This window comes from Tympanuchus pallidicinctus, unplaced genomic scaffold (assembly GCF_026119805.1).
Source record: "Tympanuchus pallidicinctus isolate F22 unplaced genomic scaffold, pur_lepc_1.0 scaffold6, whole genome shotgun sequence".
Classification (NCBI taxonomy): Eukaryota; Metazoa; Chordata; class Aves; order Galliformes; family Phasianidae; genus Tympanuchus; species Tympanuchus pallidicinctus.
In genome coordinates this window covers 26,371,531-26,394,080 of record NW_026294780.1, presented here as the reverse complement: position 1 = coordinate 26,394,080, position 22,550 = coordinate 26,371,531, and the positions used below count along the sequence as shown (strand labels likewise).

Here is a 22,550-nt window from a genome sequence, read left to right as displayed (position 1 = left end):
TTTCTGTTCTACTAGTTTGAAGCCATTCCTCCCTAATCACTGTCAGACTATGTGAAAGGTGTCTTTCCTCCTGCTTATGAACTCTTTCACGTACTGGATAGACAACCTCTTCATAAAGACGTTAACTTTACAAATTCCTAATTAAAAAAATAGACACTTCTCAAAAGTTACCATATTTCTTTCTCTTATACCCATAGCACTTTCTGTAAACTAGTCAGAAAATAATTGCTGTGTAAAATTTTGATTCTAAACAAAAAGCTGTTTAAGACTGTGGGAATCCAGCCCTAGCTCTTTCACTTACAAGCACGTTGTATACATATGTTGTAAACATTAAATACATATTGCAATTCATCTGCTTCATGTCTTTGTTTCACATCAGAGGAATCATCTGATACTAATACAAGAACAACTATTGCAGATGCTCTTAGTCCTGGCAGTCTGTAAGAGTCTGGCATCTTGTCTATGTAATTTGCATTCTAATGAGTTCATGAGAAATGATAATCCTCTTACACAGTGGAAATCAGTTATTGCGTTTCACACACAGTTCCACTAGCAGAAAAGTCTGAACTGAATGTAACTAAATTCCAATGTGAATTATTCTTTTCCCTTTTTCTTAGTAAATGAAACTAATGCAGGATTTCTATAATATAGACTGTGAGATGGCAAAATATATTTCAAACCCCTATTTTGTGTGACCAGGCCTTCTAGCAGTGAAGCTAGGTGGGAAAATATAAAAATACAATGAAAAATGCTGTTCAGTGATTAAACTTTTTCAACAGAAATATATCATAAGCTTATCTCCTACAACTTCATTGGGATTTATAATATCAAAATAAATAAGAGCAGAACAATTTGACTTACTGAAGTATTTCATTATTGATAGAAAAATAAAATAATTTTTAAAAGTTACTTTTGGCAATGTATGAAATACTGTGTTTATTGAAAACACATTCTTTCCATCAAGCTGAAAATTTCACTACCTTGTTTCATTCATTTGTATTTAGAGATTTTTACCCTAAAAGAGAAAACAAACAAAATAAAAGAAATATACGCTATCAAATTTATTAGGACATTAGCCATCACTTCTGTTTTGGAAACTCCAGAATAGAGACTGCATCATCACCTGGTGCATAAAGTCATGACAACAGGATCAAGACAATATTTATAATATATATAAGGGTTTTTTTAAAGCAAGAAATACTTCAAGGTAAGGAACATAGTTGATCTAATGCACAGGTACACACAGTTAATACTGTGGTGAATCTTTGGTCTCAATTCTATGAGGAAGTTCCAAGAAAGAACAAAAAAACATGGGCATTGTTTTAACCCAAAGATCAGGTAAAGAAAAAAAAATGTATAAAATAAGATTTTTAAAGGAAGAAGATTAAATTATTTCAAGTACTGATACTTTGTTCTCTGTATAGTCTATCACATATCTCTGATTTTGGATTTTGTTTTTCCTCTTCTGGCTAAGTAATTGTTTTGTTAGTGACGTATCCAGGTTTGTACTACCTTTCAGAGGTTTAAATTAGAAGATTAATATAATATTAAACTATCATAATTCTTAGGAATTTCCTTTAGGAAACAAGCAAGTAAACAAACAAACAAACAACCAAAAAAAAACTTTGCTACATCTGCTGCTAATCTCTTATGTGACATTATTATTTGATTTGCTCCTAGAGAGCTGTAGCTGATCTTATCTACTCATAACTCATTATGGATAGTCAAAAACTTGGTGCACCTTTAAGTTTCTGCACTTACAAGTGTAAAGTGTGTACGTGTGTATAATACACACACATACATACAACATTGCAGACAAAAGTATAGACTTCTAACAAATTTATGCAGAATCAAGATCTGAAATAGATATTTATTTAGCTTTAACGCCTTCATATCAAGACAGGAAACAAAGTTCAGAAGGAATAAGATTTTTTTACTGTCTTTAAGTAGGAAAATAATAAAGCTTCTGGTTTTTTCTGTGGAGGTTTTTATGAATAAAACATTTCATGGAATCTGAGTCTGCAAGAAGTCCAGTTGATGTCAGATGACACTTCAGAGCTTAGAGCAGTGACAGTTTTAAACTTATAACACATAATTATCTTAGAATCTATTGAACATGATTCAGCCTTCATAGTATCATGTATGGCAGCAGTTAGCTGTCCTCCCCAGCATTTGCCTTCAGAAAATCTGTATGCATGAGTGATCAATGCACAACAATCCCCTTTCAGTCATCATTTTTTTCTGAGGTTATAAGGTACTTAAAGACACTTACATAATACAAGACTGTTAAAGTCTATTTTAATCTTCTTTCCATGATATCTCATGGATTCATTTACCATTTGTGAACAGTGGCATCTATATGCTGCATTTCTGGTTTATTAGTCTTTTGTATTCATCCTTAAATCATTATTTAATTCCATGGAATATTGAACTGGGTATGATGAAAAGAGCCATCTAAAAAATATTTAACTCTTAGTCTTTCTCTTCAGCATCTTGTCTTTGAAGTTTTTCAGTGACCTTCAAATATGTAAACATCCAAACTGTCTGGGTGACCACGAACAAGCTCAGCACTGACAGCCTGAGTCTCACATTTAACATGTTTCTTAAAAATGTAAAAGAATCTTTGGGATCTCATTTTGAAGGTATATTCAAAGGATATTTGACACACAGTATCTTCTTAAAAGTGCAAATATCATTTATTTACAAAAGGACATGTTTACGTAGCCTATTAGTTACATCTTTGTGTTAATAAACATATGCATTTCATTGTTCTAAATCCGAATTTCTTATGTATTTGCAAGCTCATATGAACTAACAGTCACACTGTACCGTAGGGACAAATTCAAAATATTTCACATCTCCAAAAGTAAATATAACTAAGATAAAAAATAATTTATCTGTTCATTCTTCTTACCCAGGAAATACACATTTTTTTCACAGTACACTGTGTTGCTTTTACACAGAGGAAAGAGAAGGGTATTAGATTATATTTTGCTGTATTGGTCTTTTTATTATGTCTTAGTGTGGATATTTCTAATAGGTATTTAACTTAAATATGCAAAATTATGAAAGTGTTATATTGGTTTTTAATTAAAAAATGCAAAAACAATACTTATATGGCTCTTAATTTGGACTAAAAATAGTAGTTTAATGAGCTAACAAAATAACTGTTATAGTTTATTTAAAAAGGAGAACAACAGTGCTAATGTTCCCTAGGACAGATTTCTGCACATATAAACTACTCCAGATCTCTTTCTGTTTGAACAGTTAATTATGTACTCATCTGTAGTTTTTTAGCTAATTAATTGCAATCGCAAGATTTTTTAAAATCATATTTCCTAAAATAATTTGTCTCAAAATGAGAAGTAAACAGCTGAAATTATAATAGTAACACTACTCTTTGATATATAAAAATTAAGTTGCTGCTTCTTTTCTCTGTGCCATCACTCTATAGCATAAACTAAGTTATAGAAGGTCTTGTAGTAATAATAAGAGGGACATATGCACACCATCTTGTTGAAGTAGATAGAGCAACAAAAAAAATTAATTACATCTTGCTTTCATAGAGCTGAACAGCAGCTGGTGTTTCACTTTTTTCTTGAGGTTATCTGCTTCCCATTAGACTGTCGCTCTTAAGAATTTATTCTATTGTGTCAAAAGGCCAACGCTGACTGCTAGGAGATGTACAGGAAAGAAAATGTCATGCTATATCCTTTCAGTATGGCAAGTAAGTTCCTGATACTGTCTTAACCTACAGCTCATTTATATTTTAAGTTTAAAAAGAAAAAAGAAAAAAAAAAAAAAGGGATTTGATACCAATACCTGGAACAAGTCCAAGAATATCATAAACTTTGGAAAATAAAGAAGGGACAAATCTTTTGAACTATCAAACAGGCTCTGTAATATATTGGTCTTCCCTGTCCCAAATCCAGTAGGATGCACCTAATATCAAGTGCCAAAGGAACAGAAAATTGAAGGCAATGAACACATTTAAAACTTCCCCAAGGAGTGGTTTCAATTTTACTGCTAGAGAGCTATTTGTGTCTGAGAAGTATTTGTCCATAATGGAAATTGAGGTATTCTGTACTGGGGCATCACAAGAGAATAGAAGAATGCTGTCTTCAGCAAAGGCATCAGCTAATCTTTTGAATTAAGAGAAGTACTGGTAATGGTTTCAGTGTATCTGCATGAAACTTACAGATTGTTCTGGTGTGGCTGATAAGCTGGATGGCTCTAGAAAACTGCATCCCGGAATATAATTCAGAATTCCTTCTGATGACAATTTTGAGACTCAAGTGTCCTTTTTTTCACTTGTCTCTAAGTCTAAACCTTCTGAAATGATGGTTTTTGCTGCAGTAAATATATATTTTATATTCAGATACCAGGACCTTGGTAAGATAGATGGCCCTTTCAGTCATACATAACTTCTCAGTTTAGAATACTATGCAATTAGCAATCTCTGCATATGTAAACAGCATATTATATAAAGATCTGCTACTACTAGAGGTTATACTGGGAACTTCTTTGTCATGAAGAGAGGGGACAGAACCTGATCCTCAGGTTCCAAATTGAGAAACAATAACTACAGGTGAAGAAGGTTCACATGCAAATCCTGTAGCTTCGACACATCACAGACAAAAAGCACAGACTTATTTTCATTTTAGAATTTGTTTAGAGAAGATATGTCATTCTAATGGAGAATAATGTGTAAAAATACTGAATAGGCAAATGCACTGCTTTACATGCAAATTCAGTTTTCTTATAGGAAGTGTTTTTGTGGAGTGTTGCTTTTTTTTTCGCTCAGAAGCTTGAAAAGGCATTACTATAGTTAATATATTCAGTATTGATATAAAAAGCTTATGAGAAAAAAAATGTAGAAGAAATAAAAGGAAATGCATTTTACTTTCATGAGGTTAAATAGAAAAGCCAAAATAAAATAAGTGCACATATGCAGGTTTTTTTTGTTGCTGCTTTTGTTTGTTTTGTTTTGTTGTTTTGTTTGTTTGTTTTTGTTTTCATTTTATTTGGGGATTAGGTCCACATTGCTATTTGTATATTTTCTTCTCTCAAATATGAGAGGGAAAATAGTAGTGTTGGTTATCTGGAAGTACCCTAGCAACTATAACACTATGACATAACTGTCAAGTACACCAGTGTGCTTGATAAAACACTATTGCAAACAGTACATGCTTTTGCACAGATCATGCTGAGAAGAGAAAAATGGATTTATTTTGCTGCAGACTGTCAAGTTTCCAGCTTTTCTTCCAGCCTCCATTATTCTAACTAAGTGAAAGGTATGAAATCACTTTATTTTATCCATCATTGGAGAAAATACATAAATATCAGAACATGGCTTTAAAAAAAAAAAAAAAAACAACAAAAAAAACCCACCTGAATAAATTTTCCAAGTTTCCAGAAACAGTAATAATATTAGGTAACTTTTCTAATTGCTGTAGTGAATACATTCCAAGGAACTTTTACAAATAGATATTTCATCCTCTTCCTTTTCAAATATACTACATTCCTTGTGTTCTGATTTTATTTATGTCAGCTAATATTGATATTCCTCAGCTGAAGAATAATCATATAAAGCCAAATTCTTTTTTTTATAGCAATATACATTTTCTTCATATCTGGAAAAGAACAGTCTTAGGATGAGGAAAGAAAACAGACAGACCTGCTCTTACCTTGTTATACAAACATTTAATACATGATGGTCCAACAGGAACAGATGACAGGAAAATGGATGATGTGACATATTTTTGTGATTCCTGGATACTGCAAAACTTCTTGCACTTTTACAGACTACCACAGAGTACAATCACCCTGATATAATGAATGGTGTGAATCTCCCATCTGAGGAAAAGCTAAAAGGTAAAGCTCTATTCATTTGTTCTGAGTGATCCTCTGATACAGCTTTGTAACTGAGTTGCTTTGAGTTTAGCCCATTCTTTTTTCGGGTGCCTTGAGATGGCAATGAAGAAGAATGTTTTGTCACACAGTTGTCCTCAGCATTCTGCCAATTTTCTGTTAACAGCTAAGCAAAGTGACATCTGTGCATGTGGCAATTATCTTTAGTCTGAAACTATTTTTCTTAAATCAAAGCCTGAGGGCCTGAATTATCATTTCCCTGCATCTTGCCAATTACAGAGTATGAATTTTACACCCATTTTTGCTAACAGAAATTACTACTGAAATGAAAGACACCAAAATACTGAAGTACTAAAGCTTATAATGTACCATATAAATATTTGTTATTTTTCTCTCTGCACAAATTTTAAATCCCTGAGAATTTAGAAAATAACAACCTCTGTGGGGCAGATTCAAAATTCAGTCAGTTATTAGTGCAGTACCCACTGACTGAATTCATTTTTTTCATTGGTTATTATTAGGTTATTTTCTGAGTGGAATTTAATTGCTGAAATGTAGAAAACTAGTGTCACTTTAATGCTCTATGCAATCTCAATTGAACTCTGGTCTCTCCTAGAGAACAAAGTTTGAGTTTCCACAGAATCTATGACAGGCCCGTGAAATCCATTCAAATGTCTTTAAAATAATTAAAATAGCTAAAATAGCTCTAGATACTTAAATTAATGTAAAGTTAATATAGTGTGTTTTCTAACTTTGTCTTATTCTCACCTCCACAAGCAGTACTCAGCATTACCCTTGTCTAGAACAAAGACAGCAAGAAAACATAAAGTGTAACCAGATTTACTCTTCCTAATTCTTATGAATACAGAGGCATTCTAAACTAAATTATTCTCATTTATAAAAAGGGAAATATTATTTTCTAACAAATAGCATTATGATTCTTGGAAACAAAGGAGTTTGCTTTCGATAGTAAAGTGATGACTTCTCAAAAATGTTAATAAGGAAATTGATTTGTTAACAAAGACAAGTGGTCAGATCCTCAAGTTACAGAAAATAGACTAGCACCATTTAAGACGTTATCTTTATGCAAATTTGAAAGAACTGAAAATCTGACTTGTGTATATAATATAGAAAAAAATATGTCAGAAACCTATAAACCTCTGTGCAAATAAAATGAAGAACTCACATTTGTATGTACATATAGGCAATATATCAGCAGTAAGATAAAGAGTATATCTCTGAAATATTTATAAAGACTTCAATGTATTTATCAGGACTTCAATGTAAAATGCATTCTTATGCAGAATTGTAGCAATTCAGTTGATCCTTAGCTCAACAAGTGAAAATTAGCAAAATGGAAGTTCTTCATGCATAGTCAGAAGATTTACTCAGAGAAAGATATGTGAAGGTCAGAATCTGTGTTTTGGCACTGCGTCAGTCATGCACAGAAACTGAATGACCTTACTGCACTCAAGACAAGACAATCCTGTCTACATGACAACAATGAAAAACATTGTCTTCTGACAATTTCTGAACAATTCTAAACTTGTGCATGGAGAAATTGCTGCCTTATTCTTTAAAAAGTGAATTCTAAAAAAAAAAAAAAAAAAAGACATTTAAAAATTATTTATTTCATTTTCACTGACCAGTTCCTTAAATTTCCTGAAAGGCAGCTAGGAATAAGCTTTTTTCTTTTCTAGTGAGTTGAAAAAAAAAAAAATTATACAGAATAAATAGTATATATAAATCTAGCTAGAATTCATTGCAAAAATAAATCTGACATGTTCTACTTTTTGTATTTTTTCCCACAACACTTTACTTTCTTCTAGATTCTGCAAAATATAACATTATTGTACAAACAACAGCTAAATACTATTACTGTTCCTCACACATATATTTTGTTGCAGTTATTCTATTTGGAAATTGCTTTTGGGTAGTGAAGGAAAGAACCTGCTTTTTCATCTGGAAGTTCCTAGTTGCAGCAAACTAATTTCCTCCAAGGATAGTTAAAGCCAGCACAGAAATTATATTTATAGATAGATATATAAAAATCAAACTTATTAAATACAGCAGTATATTTACAGCTGAACCTCAATATTTTTTCCAATTGCTCATGATCGTGAGTTGAAACACCAGTGATGCACAATATTTTATAGCAGCAGCTTAAGAAAAGATTGTCCAAACTTAAGTAAAGCTATCAGATAGAGTATCAAAAGGCTTGCAGTTCTTCTTGTAAGATGTTGGGTAAACACATATATTTTTTGTTCCTCATACTGATAAAGAATCCATATGATGAAGTTCCATATAAAATATTAAATACACGCAGGCTCTCTGTCAGTGGATGGATACACAAAATTTGTTCTTTTTTTTTGTTGTTGTTTTTTAACGGATATTTAGCATGACAACATTTTAAATCCTTTCATATTTATTATGAGTACGTTAGGTGTGGTTGTAGACAATGGTCATGTATGCAGTACTCATACTAACACTTAATACACTCTAAGCTTCTAACTACAAACACAGGTGTGAGGGCTTGTTTATTTTTCTTTTTGTGTTTGTTTTAAGGAATCTAATTAAACTAGGGGAAAACCAGAGAGTACAGGTAACAAACATTTTTTCATAGGTTAGGTACACAAAAGAGAATGCCATACACACCTTTAAAAAATGCTAAGGAATATTGCAACAAGCAATCTTCCTCTCACAGTTCAATCACACAGTTTGTGTTTAACTTGAGACATATTGTCTACACACAACCCCATGGCTTCCCACAGTGATCCCTGAGTTTTTTAGGTTTTTGTTTGTTTGTTTGTTTGTTTGTTTTGTTGTTTTTTTTTTTTTGCTAGGATTACTGCTGTGCTTAAGTTCTAACTGTTGACATGTCATGACAAGGCACTTTTATTTTCAACAGTTCCAACTTAAAATGGAATACAGAAATTTGGCCCAAGCCCAATGTGTTATCACTTCATGTTTGCTGCTCAAGGACTTCCAGGTAGTCAGGCTCAGCATGTAAATTAGCCTTGAGTTCAAAATACTCATTTTTAGTTTGTTCTAAAAAAACCTTTCTTGGTCTGGAGTACATCAGTGACTCCATTAGTTTTAGTTCCTCATGTGTTCCAGGATAATGTACTTCCATTTCAGGCTGGAGTTGAACAATATTTTTTCTTAAGTACTCGGTGATTCCAAGTTGTTGCAGTTCCCTCTCTTTTTCAAGAATGTTTCTGTACAAGCAGCTGGCATCTTGAAAAGACAGAAATTCTGCGGATTGATCTGCAGCCGTATATTTGACATTTGAACCAGTAAGTGGTGAACTATTCTCTCTTTCCAGGAGACTTCTGCAGAGATGTTTGGAATCATTAGTTGCTTTCTCATTTTCCTCTTCTTGTTGTTCAGTATGCTTTGGGCTGAATGATGGGCCGTGATAGACCTGAACCATGGGAGTAATCATACGTTGCTCATAGAGAGCTGCAGCTGGACGCTCTGTTGTGTGATGTGTTGTTTTATGCCCATACATACTGTACTGAAGGTGAACTGGGCTACTATCCCTCATTTGTTCATTGGCTTGTTTCTTTTTACATCTTCGCCGCCGATGCAGAACAAGAACAACTATTCCTGCTGCACAAAATACAATAATTATAAATACAATTAGCAGTCCCAGTATTAGAACAGAAAGTGGGACAGCATCTGTAAGCGACTGCAGGATGGTGTCTGCAGTGTTGCTAGTAGTAGAACTAGAAGTTGCTATAACAACAAAACTGGCATGAGTTGGTAGGGCAGGGCTGTTTATTAAATCTGGACACAAGACTTCACTGTTGAGGGATTTCAGTTTTTTTTTTTCTAAGTGTCCTGGAGATTTACAGAAAATGTCACCCATCATTGTACTCTTACTCAGCTTTTGTATCCATTTTTGCAGTCCAACTGAATCACATGTACAGTCCCAGGGGTTGTCTTCAAGTTCAATTTGTACCAACATATCCAGTTCATCCAAGACATTGCTCACAGGCAAATGAGCAAACTGGTTTGTTTTCAGATTTAATCTGGCAAGTGGCACCCCAGAAAAGATATGAGGTGGTAAAGTCTGCAAAAGGTTATTATTTAAGTAGAGGACCTTAAGTTTTGGCATTGTATTAAATGTCCCTGGTAAAACTTCTTTGATGGCATTATATTCAAGGTACAAGTATTCAAGGTGCTGAAGGCCAAGGAAAAGATTCTGACTCAGCTTTGTAAGATGATTGCCATTGAGATACAGTTTCTGCAGTCTAGTCAGATTCATGAAAACTCCTTCCTCAAGGATTTCAATACGATTGTTCCCCAGATGAAGCATTTCCAGGCTAGCATAGTCCATAAGATCTGACTTAAGTAATGTCTGAATAATGTTTCCTGCTAGAATAAGTTTTTTAGGATTTGTAGGAGGAGGTCCTAAATCAGACAAGCTTTCAATATTTCGCTCCTGACAGTGCATAAGAACTCCTGAGAGCATATGGCTGGTGCAGTGACAGGGAATGGGACAATAGATTCCTGGAAATTGTGTAGTTGGTTTTGAAGTATGAAGCATTAAATTTGTTTCTTTAGTAGGAGCTTTCAGTATAGGAATGACCTTAGTTGACAGGTGACTATCACTTACAGAGGTGGTTACAACCAAGGGCAGTGACCCTGAAGGATCTTCAAGTTCATTGACAGTAGGAATGGGACAAAGCGATTCTTTTTTCAACCTGTTTAATATGCTGCCTTTGATAACTGGAGGACTATTGCATACAACATCTCCTATTATTGACTGAGGAGGCATGTTTTCCAGCCATGTCTTCAGCTGAAGCAAATCACAGTTACAAGCCCATTTATTATCTTCCAACTGAAGGTCTAGTATTCTACCGATGTGTTCTAAAAAGCCAACATATGGTAGTGTCTGTAACTGGTTTCCCCGAAGATCTAAATGAGTCAATGGCACAAAACGAAATATGTTTGGAGGAAGGTACTCAATAGCATTATCATTCAAAATAAGCACTTTAAGCCTACTGAGCTTGCTAAAGGCACTTGCTTCAATCACTGTGATGAAATTGTTGTCTGCTTGAAGAAATTCCAAATTTTCCAATCCATCAAACGTATCTTCTTTAAGTGTTTCTAAAGAATTGTGATTTATATGAAGTTGCTTAAGAAGGTTGAGACCATTAAAAGCCCCAGGCTCAATATCTGCAATATTATTAAATCCAAGATGTAGAGAGATAGCATTAACAAGGCCAGCAAAATCATTCACATGTAGCATTGTCAGGCCATTGTTTAACAAATTAAGATGGAAAGGCTGTGATGGTGGCACATTTATTTCTGACACCATCTTGATGCCTCTTTCTTCACAGTTTATAATCATAATGTCATCCTTTTCTTCACAGGAACACAAACTCTGACAAGATCCTCTGATTCTAGTAAAAGATGTTTCTGACTGGAAAGGATCAGATGCAACCAGAACTGAACATACCACAAAAATCCAGAGCTTCATCTTGCTCAGCAGATTCTATAATAAAGAAAGGGTGAGGGGAGGCATGGAAAAAGAAAAAGCAACAGTCATGATTTCACAATTTGTGCAATTTGTGTTTTGTATGGTTTTTTTTCTTTCTTTTTTTTCTTTCTTTTTTTTCTTTTTTTTTCTTTCTTTTTTGGGGGGGCAGGGAGAGGGAGGGGCAGGAAGGGAGATTGCTTATCCCTTACCTGCCCTGTCTCAGCTTTTCTTGAAATATTTAGTTTAATGTACTGAATCAAGAGACAGTCATAAGGAGTGCTTCAGTATTTTCATGCTGATACACCTCAGTAGAAGATAATCAGAAAAGCATTTCCTATATATAAATATAAAATTTATATAGGATATGGTTTACCAATGTACAGAAATAGTAAATTACTGCCCCAAGCAATTTACATCAAAGCTTGTAAATTTCAGATTATTTTTTTACGTCACCATATAACATTGCAGATTTTAAAAGTACCTTTCTAAGTTCAGCTTAATTTTGTCCAGCTGCTAAAGAGATGATACAAGATCTGGTTTCATTCAACAGTGTGTTTTAAGAAAAAAAATATATATATTCTAACAGGATAGAGGGAACTTCTTTGATTCTGCATTACGTATGTAAGTTAAAAGTTATTTCCTCTGTAATTCTTGTTTCTTCAAACTGGGAAGGAAGTAGACAAAATACTGTTTTTCTTGTAGATAATTTTTAATGTGCATAATGTAGTTCATGTATATTTAGTAAAAGAACACATTTTAAACCTCTTTAATACTGTAACATTATTATATAAAATATACACATAATAGTGTATACAATTAAAGAAAAAGAAGAGAGAAAATAAACTGCAGCATATTTCAGAAAAATAGGTGGGCAAGTAACAAAGAGATTATTTGGGGACTGATTATTCGGTTCCTTTCAATTATTATAGATATTAATTGACACAAGAATTCTGAAATGTACACTGAGTTAACTTTGCCTTACTACTTAAGAACTATTGGCAGCATCATCAATAAGTTATGTAACTTAAATTGTCAGCCACCATACTGGTCTCAAACTTTCAGTACCTGAGAAATGCATCATTACTGTACAACTGTGAAGTCTAGAGCAAAACTATATGTTACTGTTTGAAATTTGTTTACACTACAGTTTTCAAGTGAAGATTCTCTGTTTCTATCTAATTGTGTGAATGAAAATTTTTTCTTGATATGTGGGATGGAGTTAAATCTTCAAATGGAATGGAAGATTTACTACAGAACAGCATTTTGGTGCACTCCATTCTATGACTGATATAAGCAGGTTTCTTAAGAAATCCAGATACTAAATTTCTATTAATTTTCAAAGTAACTTATTATAACAGAAAGTACAAAATGTCACTGCACAATTAACTATCACTACAGAATTAACCACTTCAAGTGTTAATTTCAGAAGGATTAGAGTCCTTTCTGAGAATATATTCAACTACATGCATGAGCATTCTCAAACTATGACCATATGTTTTGATGTTTCTCAAAAATACGTTTTTAGTAATAGTGGTACCTTAGTAGAAGCACCTCTTCTCAAGGATGCAAGGACTTACATATAGAAGCACCTTAGTGCTCTAGTATGAGTGTTTTATACACACACACACACCAACAGTAAATGTATGCAAAGTGAACTGTGTTTTCTCCATTAGAAAATTTTGATAACTGGAAGCAGATGTGTGAGTTTAGAAGTAGTGAGTACAACTTGTCGTGTTTGAAAGTGCCCCCTAAATACATGTCTGTTTCAGTACAGGAAATAATTTGTTTTGTCTCACAGAATAGTCCTTGAACTCTAACTGCATATGTTTACTATATCTTATAAGTTGCTGTTTGGTTTTTTTTCTCTCAGTGTGTATAGGGTAAGATACAACACAACAAAACTTTATTTTGATATAGATATTTTGATACAGATATTTGATATTTTGCTATATTCCTAGCAGAATAATGCTAGGATCAGAGTATGCTAGAAATTTATTTATGATTTATATTCATCAGTGTATTTTCCACTGACCCAAGGTAAAAGAACACAGGCTCTTTTCACAGACGCCATCTCCAAACCTACTGTATGACTAGCTGAACCTCTGTCTACACTTTTTTTTTTCCCCCTATAGAAATTCCAGCCTTGATCTGCATCAAATGCAAACTGTAGTTAAAAAATCCCTGGGGAAACATAAATGAAAAAAAAAAACCTAATCTGAAAAGCATGTTGCATTCAAGCACATATTTAAAAGAATGTTTATTAAAATGAAAGCCTTCTTCTTAGAAATGAAAATAACATTTGTTACCAGTTGGAAAGCAGTCACATTTTAATCATCATCATACTTCTGTGGACAACATTGCTAGAACTCTCTCACACACGTAAACACACACACACACACACACTTAGAAAATAATACAAGAATTCTTTTATTTTCCTTTTTTTAAAATTTTGGTTTTGTTCTGAACACTCAAGAACATCTGATGAAGCGGTGGGCTATAACTGTAAAATGAAAACTGCTTTCCAGTGGCAGATGATCAACATGAAATCACAATGAAATAAAATTTGGTTTAAAAGATTTAGTAAGTTTGATGTTTTTCTGTTTCCTGGGGTGAGCTTTCTCAGAGAATTCTATCTAGTAACTTAAGTTAGCTGAGTTAATCTGCTTTCAGTAGGTCACTGTCTAACTGCATAATGTGTTTTTGCAGTATGAATTCTGAACAACAAAAAATGTCACAGTGTTCTCTACAAAGCAATGTTGAATACTTTCAGAATTAATCACTTTACAGCAAAGAACTCACATGATTGACAAGTAACAATCAACAACAGGTTCTTAGGACACTGAAATTGCTTTATTATTATTTTACATTTTACTTGGGTTCTATTTTTTGCTTGTTTTAATTCAACTATTAAAAAAAAAAAAAAAAAAAGGAATTTCAAAACCTCCATCCTGGAAGTGGCACTTTCTAAAAGCCTTTAGGATTGTTTATTAATTTCTGAAGGGAACACAGTCAAAGTATTTAAGATAATTTTTGCACTTCAGAAAATAAAAGGTAACATCTATTCATTCCACCTTCAACTGACATCATGTCAGTGTTTCCTTAATAAGCATATTCCACTATTTAGATATACTGTTCACAAGATGAATAAATGCACCGGAAAGACTGTTTGCAATAAGAGTATAAACCACCATCATTTAACGTAAAAGTAATTCAAAATCATACAGAAAAAAATAAAACTTGGTAAAATAAAAATTGGTACTGAGAAATGAATTTCTTAAACTCAGAGCTACTTAACAAACTGGAATATTTTACTTACCTGTACAGCAGTAAAACCCCCTGAAATGCTCAGTAATGCACAGTTGGAGCAGCCGTGTGAATGCAATGTAATTTTTTTCTGTGAAAAATAGATACTTTCTTCTCAGTTTATTTGCTGAAAGCTCTCGTGATACTACAGCTCCATGTAGTCAAAATCCTTGTTCAGAAGACGAAGTACAAAGCGTACAACTGAAAAGAAAAAAATCCAGACAGAGTGCACATTAGACCATCCTGTAAGCAGTTTTCCTTTTCTCTCAATTAAAATTCACAGCATACTTCACAGCTATGCTGACTTTTCTGCATACAGTTAACTGTTTGCAAGCACTCGAATGCAGTAAACAAACAAGATGTTAAGCACAGCTTTACTTGATCACTCGGCTGGTCAGATTTTTAGATCCTAGCTGCTTCTGTGTTCTCTGTGCTCTTTCTAGTCTTTCTTGTTAGCTCAGTTTGTTATTAGTCAGATTGCCAGGGGCTGGGAGGTAGGCGTGAATAAAGAGACTTCTTGGCTTTTGACTCAGCCTTTAAGCCCTTCCCCATCAGAGAGCTTTAATCTGCCAGTGTCATTTAATATAAGATCTAGCTCCACCTTGAGACAGATCAGCTCTTCCTCCTGCAACGTGCAAACCTCCTTTTTTCCCGTGTCTAACTGAATCTCAAAAGTAAAATTCAGCTACTTATTTTGTGGATAACTGTTAATTGTTGATTTTGTGAAGCAGTAAACCACCTACTGTGGCTCTTGTTCATTTCTTCTCTGAGACAGATCTTGCATTTAATTTATATCTGTAAATGCTTGCTTTAAATACTGTAAACATTCCAGACTTAAAGCACTTCACAAAACACGCCATAAGAGAAACATTGTTCTCTGCAAAATATGTGTATCACAATTAAATGCAAGATTATTCAAAAATATAAATGAAACTGTACAGCTTAGTTCAGTCAACTCACTGTGACTGGAGTAGAAAATTATTTACGATTTTGTCTTTTATTTCTGAAAAATAAAAAAATACATACTGATTATGTTTGCACAGTGATTGCAATCAGTCTTATTTAAAAATACCCCTCTTGTTCTGCAGGACGAGAACTGGGTTAGTTATAATTGTCTCTTTTACAGATGCTATAGCACAGAGTTTTAGTACCTATCTATGTGAGATTCTGTTCTAATTCCATGAAATATTTCTTTGATGAGAAATGGTCTGTTCTCAGTGTGACAGCATTCTTAAATGTGTGTCTTCTGAATAAAGTATTAATTTCTTTGTGTTCATAAACAAGTGATTAGCAGACCCTGTAGGACTACAGAAAAATGTTTCATTTATCCAAGGAACAGCCTTCCTACACTGCTTCAGCTGAATTTACATGCTGTAAATGCTGTTTTCCTGTTCACCCTACTACCACAAGGCCACAGACATTTTGGTAAACAACAACAGATCTGGTACTTGGGCATATTAATAATGTACAGCATATAATTTCTGATTTTGTTTGTTCTTATTGCATCCTGATTACTTAACAGTTTGCTTATCAGAGGCCCTATACCAGTCAGGCTCCAGTAACTCCTTTTGTGCTGATAGCCCTCTAGGTGAAAAGGTATATTGGTACATGTTCCATATAATGTATGTTACCAAAATTTTATCAAATATATACATACATGTATATTGGTATATATTTATAGAGGTTTTGGCTTGTTAGGAGAAAATCCTTTGTGCTTAATTTTTTACAGGTTCTCATACCTCATACTTGATTGAGATGGAGAATATCAGTAATTATACATTTGTGTCATAAATGAAAACAACTTTACTACACTTTTAAGTTAACATCCACTAGAGTAAAACATGATCACAAAAATGTTTCCATAAATCAACTACTAGAAAACAAAAATGCATTTCATAATCATATGTAATTTAAAAAAAAACACTGAGAATGTTTGTCATTTCTTATTATTCCTTACTTATTTAGTAGATTTTTAAAAGCATGGCTAATGCTTGTTTTTCTACCAAAATGAAAGAATCGTTTATTAAGTTATTATAAAGAATGTTTCTGGAAGTGCCTGTTGACGGATAAGACTGAACTGATATGAATTTTGCAGATTCCACTTAAAATGTTCATCTTTATCATTTTTATAGTTGCTCTGACAATGTTAAAATTTTTGAAGCTGTATAAATAAAATCTAAAACTGTCATGCTTACTTACTTCCATGACAGCCAAAATATTTTATATCATTTCTCTTTAATTCTTCACTAACTACAATATCTCCGCATATCATAAGTAAGGAGACAGCAGTTCTCTAACTAATGTGTATGTTCTACAGAATTATCCCCCCAGGTACTGAATTTTGGAACAGATAGAGGTGGAAATTACAATGCCTTGTATTGAACCCTTGACAGAGAATGACTGAGTGCTATGTGTCAAACTTTATTAAATTCTATGTTATATGATAATCTGTTCAGGCGCCTATACGTTACAGACAAAACTACTGACACAAACTACATTTTGATACAATTAGAAAAAAAACCCTCAAGGCTCTTCTGGAATACTTTGTTTGATGTCTGATGAAAGTCTTAATAATTCGTTCTTTCTTTTCAGGAAAATTTTGAAGACTACAGAGAAGTCTGTAAGAAGTAACAGAAAACCATCCTGTCAGTCAGAACTTATAAATACAGTTACTTTGGAGAATGTTTTTTTATAAGGAATATAAAATGTAGTCATTAAACTAATGTAGTCATGAAGTTTAAATTTACAGATTGAAATGCTTGAAAACATTAATTTTCTTGGTACATTAGCAATAATCATCATGTAAATATCACATTCCCTAAAGGATTTTAAAGAAAAGCTGTGCTGAAACTTTTATTATTTTTGTTTCATTTTTCAAACTGAAAAGTTCTGTGTTCCTTTAAATTAGTTGCTGGATTGAACAAAAACAATCTTACTGTACTCTTAGTAATTTCATAGAATATGATATAGGGGGTATAAATAGCCTTTATTTTAGGAACAGGTGACACTAAACTGATTTATGAAAACAATTTGTACTTTTTCTTTAGTGCACCTACTTTATTGTATTATTTATCTTACTGGAAGTGTGCAATCTGTTATTTAACTTCTATTATTTCCTTCTGTGCAATAGATCTTGAATCTCCTCTGTATTTCTCCTTTGTTTACTCACTGACAGAAAACTCACAGTTCTGCACAATGTAGGGAGAGTTTATTATCAAAGTTAAATTATCCTAACCTGTTCTGAGAAAATATGTATTCTTCTCATCCCCCTCTCTTCCTTCCTCTTCTCTCCTATCTCTCCCACTTCCCCCTCTGTCTTCCTCCTGAGTTTGGCAATATTTGAATGGTGTCAATTCAAAAAGTAATGCCTGGAGGTGACTGGTCTGGAGAGAACAAAAGTCACCTGAGTACTTGCAGTCTTCCATTGTGATGAATCAAATTCATACTTTTTAGATGTACTTGGCTTGCCAATTACCGGAGAACCAAACAATTGAATTCTGATTTGACATTATGTAGTATGCTAACAGCCTAAAAATCTTTGTAGCACTCTATCTGTGATCCATTATCCTAACAATCTGTGCAACCTTTGCAATTTTTGTCCACTGAATTAGCAATAATTTTACTGTAGTTTAAGAGTCAAGTAATGCTCTGCATTTCCACATAGGCACTGAAACTTTTAAGACAGTTTGTTATAAAGCACTTTTTTGTCATGTAGGAGAGAAAACCCAAAGTGAAATCAGCAGAAGAATTTCCCTTGTTTTCATTGGCATTTGACATCTTTTATATAATTACTCCTAACCTCTTGGCAATATTCTTTAAAATACATTTGTATGAAGAAGTAAATTAAAATATAATTGTAATTTAATATATGCTACATATGTTCTGTTTACTTTTCCATTGTTAAAGAAATTGTGTAAAGTTTTCAAAATTAGTAACAGAATGGTTCAATCCTGTGTGCCATAGTATTTTAAAATAAAATAAAATAAAATAAAATGATCATGTTTTGTTTTCTTGTTCTTAAGATGGGTTGTAGACAAGCACACACATACACATACTGTACAAATTTATCATGTATTTTGAAAAATGTAATTTTTCAAGATGTTAACAGCTCCAGATGAACTGATAGCTTGAAATTAATCTGTCAATGGTTTTTAAATTTTACTCTCAGAACACAAATATACAGATATACTATGTTATAAGCATTTACAGGAAAAGGGAACAAGGAAAAAACAATCACTAAATGTGCTGTTATCACCAAGTGGAACAAAAATTATGACAATTTAAATGTTTTTCTGTTTGTTTCTTTTTCATGTTGAAAAGCATTGGTTTTATTTTTTTCTAGTAAGTCTAAATAGGAAACTATCAAATAGTGGAAAAGTTGTGTAAAATATTAGTATCTTATTAGATGCAAATTAAGTTCTACTTGCTGAGTATGCCTAAGCCTGTTCATGATAATAATGCCTCACATAGCCTAATTGTAAATTACATGATACTTCTGTTCCACAGAAACTCAGCCAACATAGATTATACTTGACAGCTTGAAGAAATGGAAACATCTAAAAACTGTGCTACAGTAGACAGTCAAGTTTAAAATATAATTCACTTTAAAATACCCAATGCATTCACATGAGGATGCTATGTCCATATTCAGGGGAAAAATGCATAGAAAAGCATCCAAGCAGGTCTTGAATAGCTCTAGAGAAGGATACTCCACAGTCTCTCTGGGTAACCTGTTCCAGTGCACTGTCACTCTCACAGTGTAGAAGTTCTTCCTTGTGTTTGCATTAAACTTCTTGTGTTCTAGTTTCTGCCCATTGCCTCATTCCATTGCACATCACTGAAGAGTCTGGCCTCATCAACTTCACTCCTGCACTTTAGAATATATTGTCTCAACTTTTCATTCTGTCATGTAGCCACAGTTCTTATTTCATATTATTCATATTATTATCACAGAGAAAACAGAGCCCATTACAATAATTAAATTTACCAGATTTAGGACTCACTCCAGAAATATTTAAAAGCTTTTCTGTCTAGCTGGGAAGAACATACAAATGCACATCTGCCAATGATTTCATTTTGGCTTCTGTTCTAAAATAGACATTTATTTTAAGAATTTAACTTTTAAAGATATGAGAGTCATACTGACCACTACTGAAGTTATTATATTAGAATAAAAAAGTGATGAACTGAATAAGAAAGTATACAATTGTTCATGGGTTTTGTATATTTTTTAATTACAAGAAGCTAATTTCAAAATTTTGGATGAAATTTTGTTGAAAAAAAAACACTGTTATATCAGCTCATTTTTGCAGAAGGAATGTCACGTTTCTTTTTTTAAAAAACATATATCTCATGTATATGAACTAAGCACTTGGGAGGTATTTTTTTGATCAGTTAGGCATGCTATATCTATAGCTTATCTTGTAATTTTGATGACAGAATTATAACTCTAACATTGAACTCATTAGGCTAAGTTCTGTTTGTGAAGTAAGAACATGCTTATGTATCTTTCTTCAGTGCTATTTTCCAAACGTTATTTAGGCAAATGTTGAGTTTTGCTTTTTTATGCAGATATACAGGCAAAGTGAACTTGAGCAGTGTGTGCAAGTAAGAATAAAATAATTTTGTTCATATACAACATATATTTGTATTTATTCATATGCAGCATCTTATCTATTTTATTTAAATCATGAATCTGTCTTGCCTATATGGGCTAGGAAAACCATTAGTACAATAGAATCTGTCACTTTGCCCCTGTAAAAGTGGGAAAATCATGGAAAATCCTCTTTATAAAGATGAAAGAAAATTTCATTTCCTCAGAGGTGAGAGATGAGAGTGGGAATATTTCCAGTAAAGAAAAAAGCAGAAAGTAGGACAGGAAGAGTGAACTTTATGTTCTTTTTTGCTATTGAAGAAGATGAGAATAGGGTGAAGTAGTGATGTTCTTTATTGAGACAGTCCATCTCATCTTTGTGGTCAAAATGATACACACATTTACTTTCTCTCAGTGATACTGCTAAATACAGTATATACTTCCAAAACTCTATTTGTGCTATACCCTACCTGCTATGTACCTTGCTTACATATAAAGCCTTTTATGAGCACTTAAACTATCGTTACATTTATTACATTTATCTCATTTTCACCTGAGACTTTACAGATTAATGTTTGTTCTAATAACAACCATATACTAGCATATGTGCAAAGCCATCACAGACCATGAGCATGCGTGACCTTAGTAGTAGGACAGCTACTGATTCAGTAGCTGTACTCTTGTACTCTGTTTTGGACTCAAAGTTTGCAGTGAGTTTCCTTATCTCAAAGTTTGTATGAGCCATTTAGCACTCTTTGTCTCAAGTTTTACACAAAGGCCCATAACCACTTCCTGTCTTGCCAGACCTGCCTATGCCCATTCATGAATGCCAGGGGCAATGAAGTTAAAACTGGTTCTGCCAGAGTCCAAGGTACAGCCAAACAGTCTTCTGGAGAGTGGTCCTTGAAGGAGATCAACCACCTGAGAGGGGATGCACTCACCAACATGTGCTGTTACCTAGCAACCCAAGACTGACAGGACAGTCACCTGCCTATTCTTTCCCATCATCCTAACTATGAATTTGTGGTAAACTGAGAGAATAACATTTGACATTTTTTTGTGTGTGTGTCTTAGTCACACTCTGGGTACACAGCATGAATCAACTCACTTCTAATAACTGGGGCAAGTCAGAGATCTATGTAAATTAGATACTAGGAGCAAACTCTTTATTATGAGGGTGGTGAGGCACTGAAACAGGCTATCTAGATAAGCTATGAATGCCCCATCCCTGGAGTTGTTCAAGGCCAGATTGGATGGAAACCTGGGCAACCTGATGTTGAGCATGAGTTATTGGTTGGCATCCCTGCCCACGGCAGGATTGTAGGAACTAGATGATCTTTCAGATCCCTTCCAAAACAAGCTATTCTGTGATTTTTTCTGTGATTCTATACAATGCTATGAGGTTTATGTATAAAGTTACTTTGGAAATACTACTTTCATTATCTGAAAACAGCAAATAGCACTAAAATATCATGTCAGCATAAAATAGTTCATGTTGGACAGATCATTTAATGTTAACTTGGAGAAATCAAGTACTCACTTAATGCTACTTTTTTTTTTAGTTTCAGCTGGGACAGGGGGGGATGGTGAGCAGTTGTTTATTCATCACTTTTTTATACATTTGCATATATATGTAGTCATAACCATTTTCCTTTTCCTTTTCTCTATCTAAGTAAATAGTTTTATCTCAACTCACATGTACAAGTTTGTTTTTGTTGCTTTTTTTTTTTCTCCCCTCCATCCCGCTTGGAAACGGGGGAGTGAGCAACTGCGCAGTTCTGAGCCACCTATCGTTTTAAACCACAACACATCCTGGATTCTTTCCTAATATTTATGGGTGGTCTGGCAAGCACAGACACTGATATCACACAATTAAAAATAATGACATAACCTAGTTTTGAAATAAGTAATTTTAAGATAAAAGGTATACCATATATAGTACTTGATATTTCTTGTTCCAATGGAGAAAGCAGATAATGAAAGCTGGCAGTTTATGGTCTTCAAAAAATGTCACATCTCTGACATTTCTTACATAATTTTGGAAACACTTTATTGTTGAAACTATTATAAGGAAGAGTTGTCTCATATCTGTTCAGAAGCACTGGCAAATAGTTATAATATGAACCAAATCAGAAATCTATACAGAACATAATTTGAAAGTCACAAGTCTTCTGCCCACAATTGATCAGAATGGTTCAACTGTCAATTTAATTTTCTCAATATACTGATGCAAAATTATATTGTTTAGCATGTCTAAAACACAAAGCAAACAAGTATTGTACATCAATGAGCTGA

General features: G+C 33.4%; 2 protein-coding genes across 8 annotated transcripts in view; one reads left to right on the top strand and one right to left on the bottom strand.

The window, feature by feature from the left end:
* Positions 1-22,550, top strand: part of LOC128071565 (uncharacterized) — a 591,148-nt gene that overhangs the window by 214,024 nt on the left and 354,574 nt on the right. The gene's annotated exons all lie outside the window — the stretch shown is intronic.
* Positions 5,330-15,145, bottom strand: SLITRK6 (SLIT and NTRK like family member 6). 2 transcript variants are annotated; one of them, XM_052705894.1, is made up of 3 exons: positions 15,041-15,145; positions 14,676-14,863; positions 5,330-11,374 (listed from the first exon to the last, which is right to left on the bottom strand). In XM_052705894.1, the coding sequence occupies exon 3, from the start codon at positions 11,357-11,359 to the stop codon at positions 8,834-8,836; it is 2,526 nt and encodes an 841-aa protein (XP_052561854.1). In that variant the 5' UTR covers positions 11,360-11,374; positions 14,676-14,863; positions 15,041-15,145; the 3' UTR covers positions 5,330-8,833. The 2 variants fall into 2 exon arrangements, with proteins under 2 accessions (XP_052561854.1, XP_052561855.1); XM_052705895.1 differs by having other exon boundaries at positions 14,676-15,115.

Bases quoted from the DNA above. Each gene is read 5' to 3' on its own strand.
- SLITRK6 (XM_052705894.1), bottom strand. From the start codon at position 11,359: ATGAAGCTCTGGATTTTTGTGGTATGTTCAGTTCTGGTTGCATCTGAT.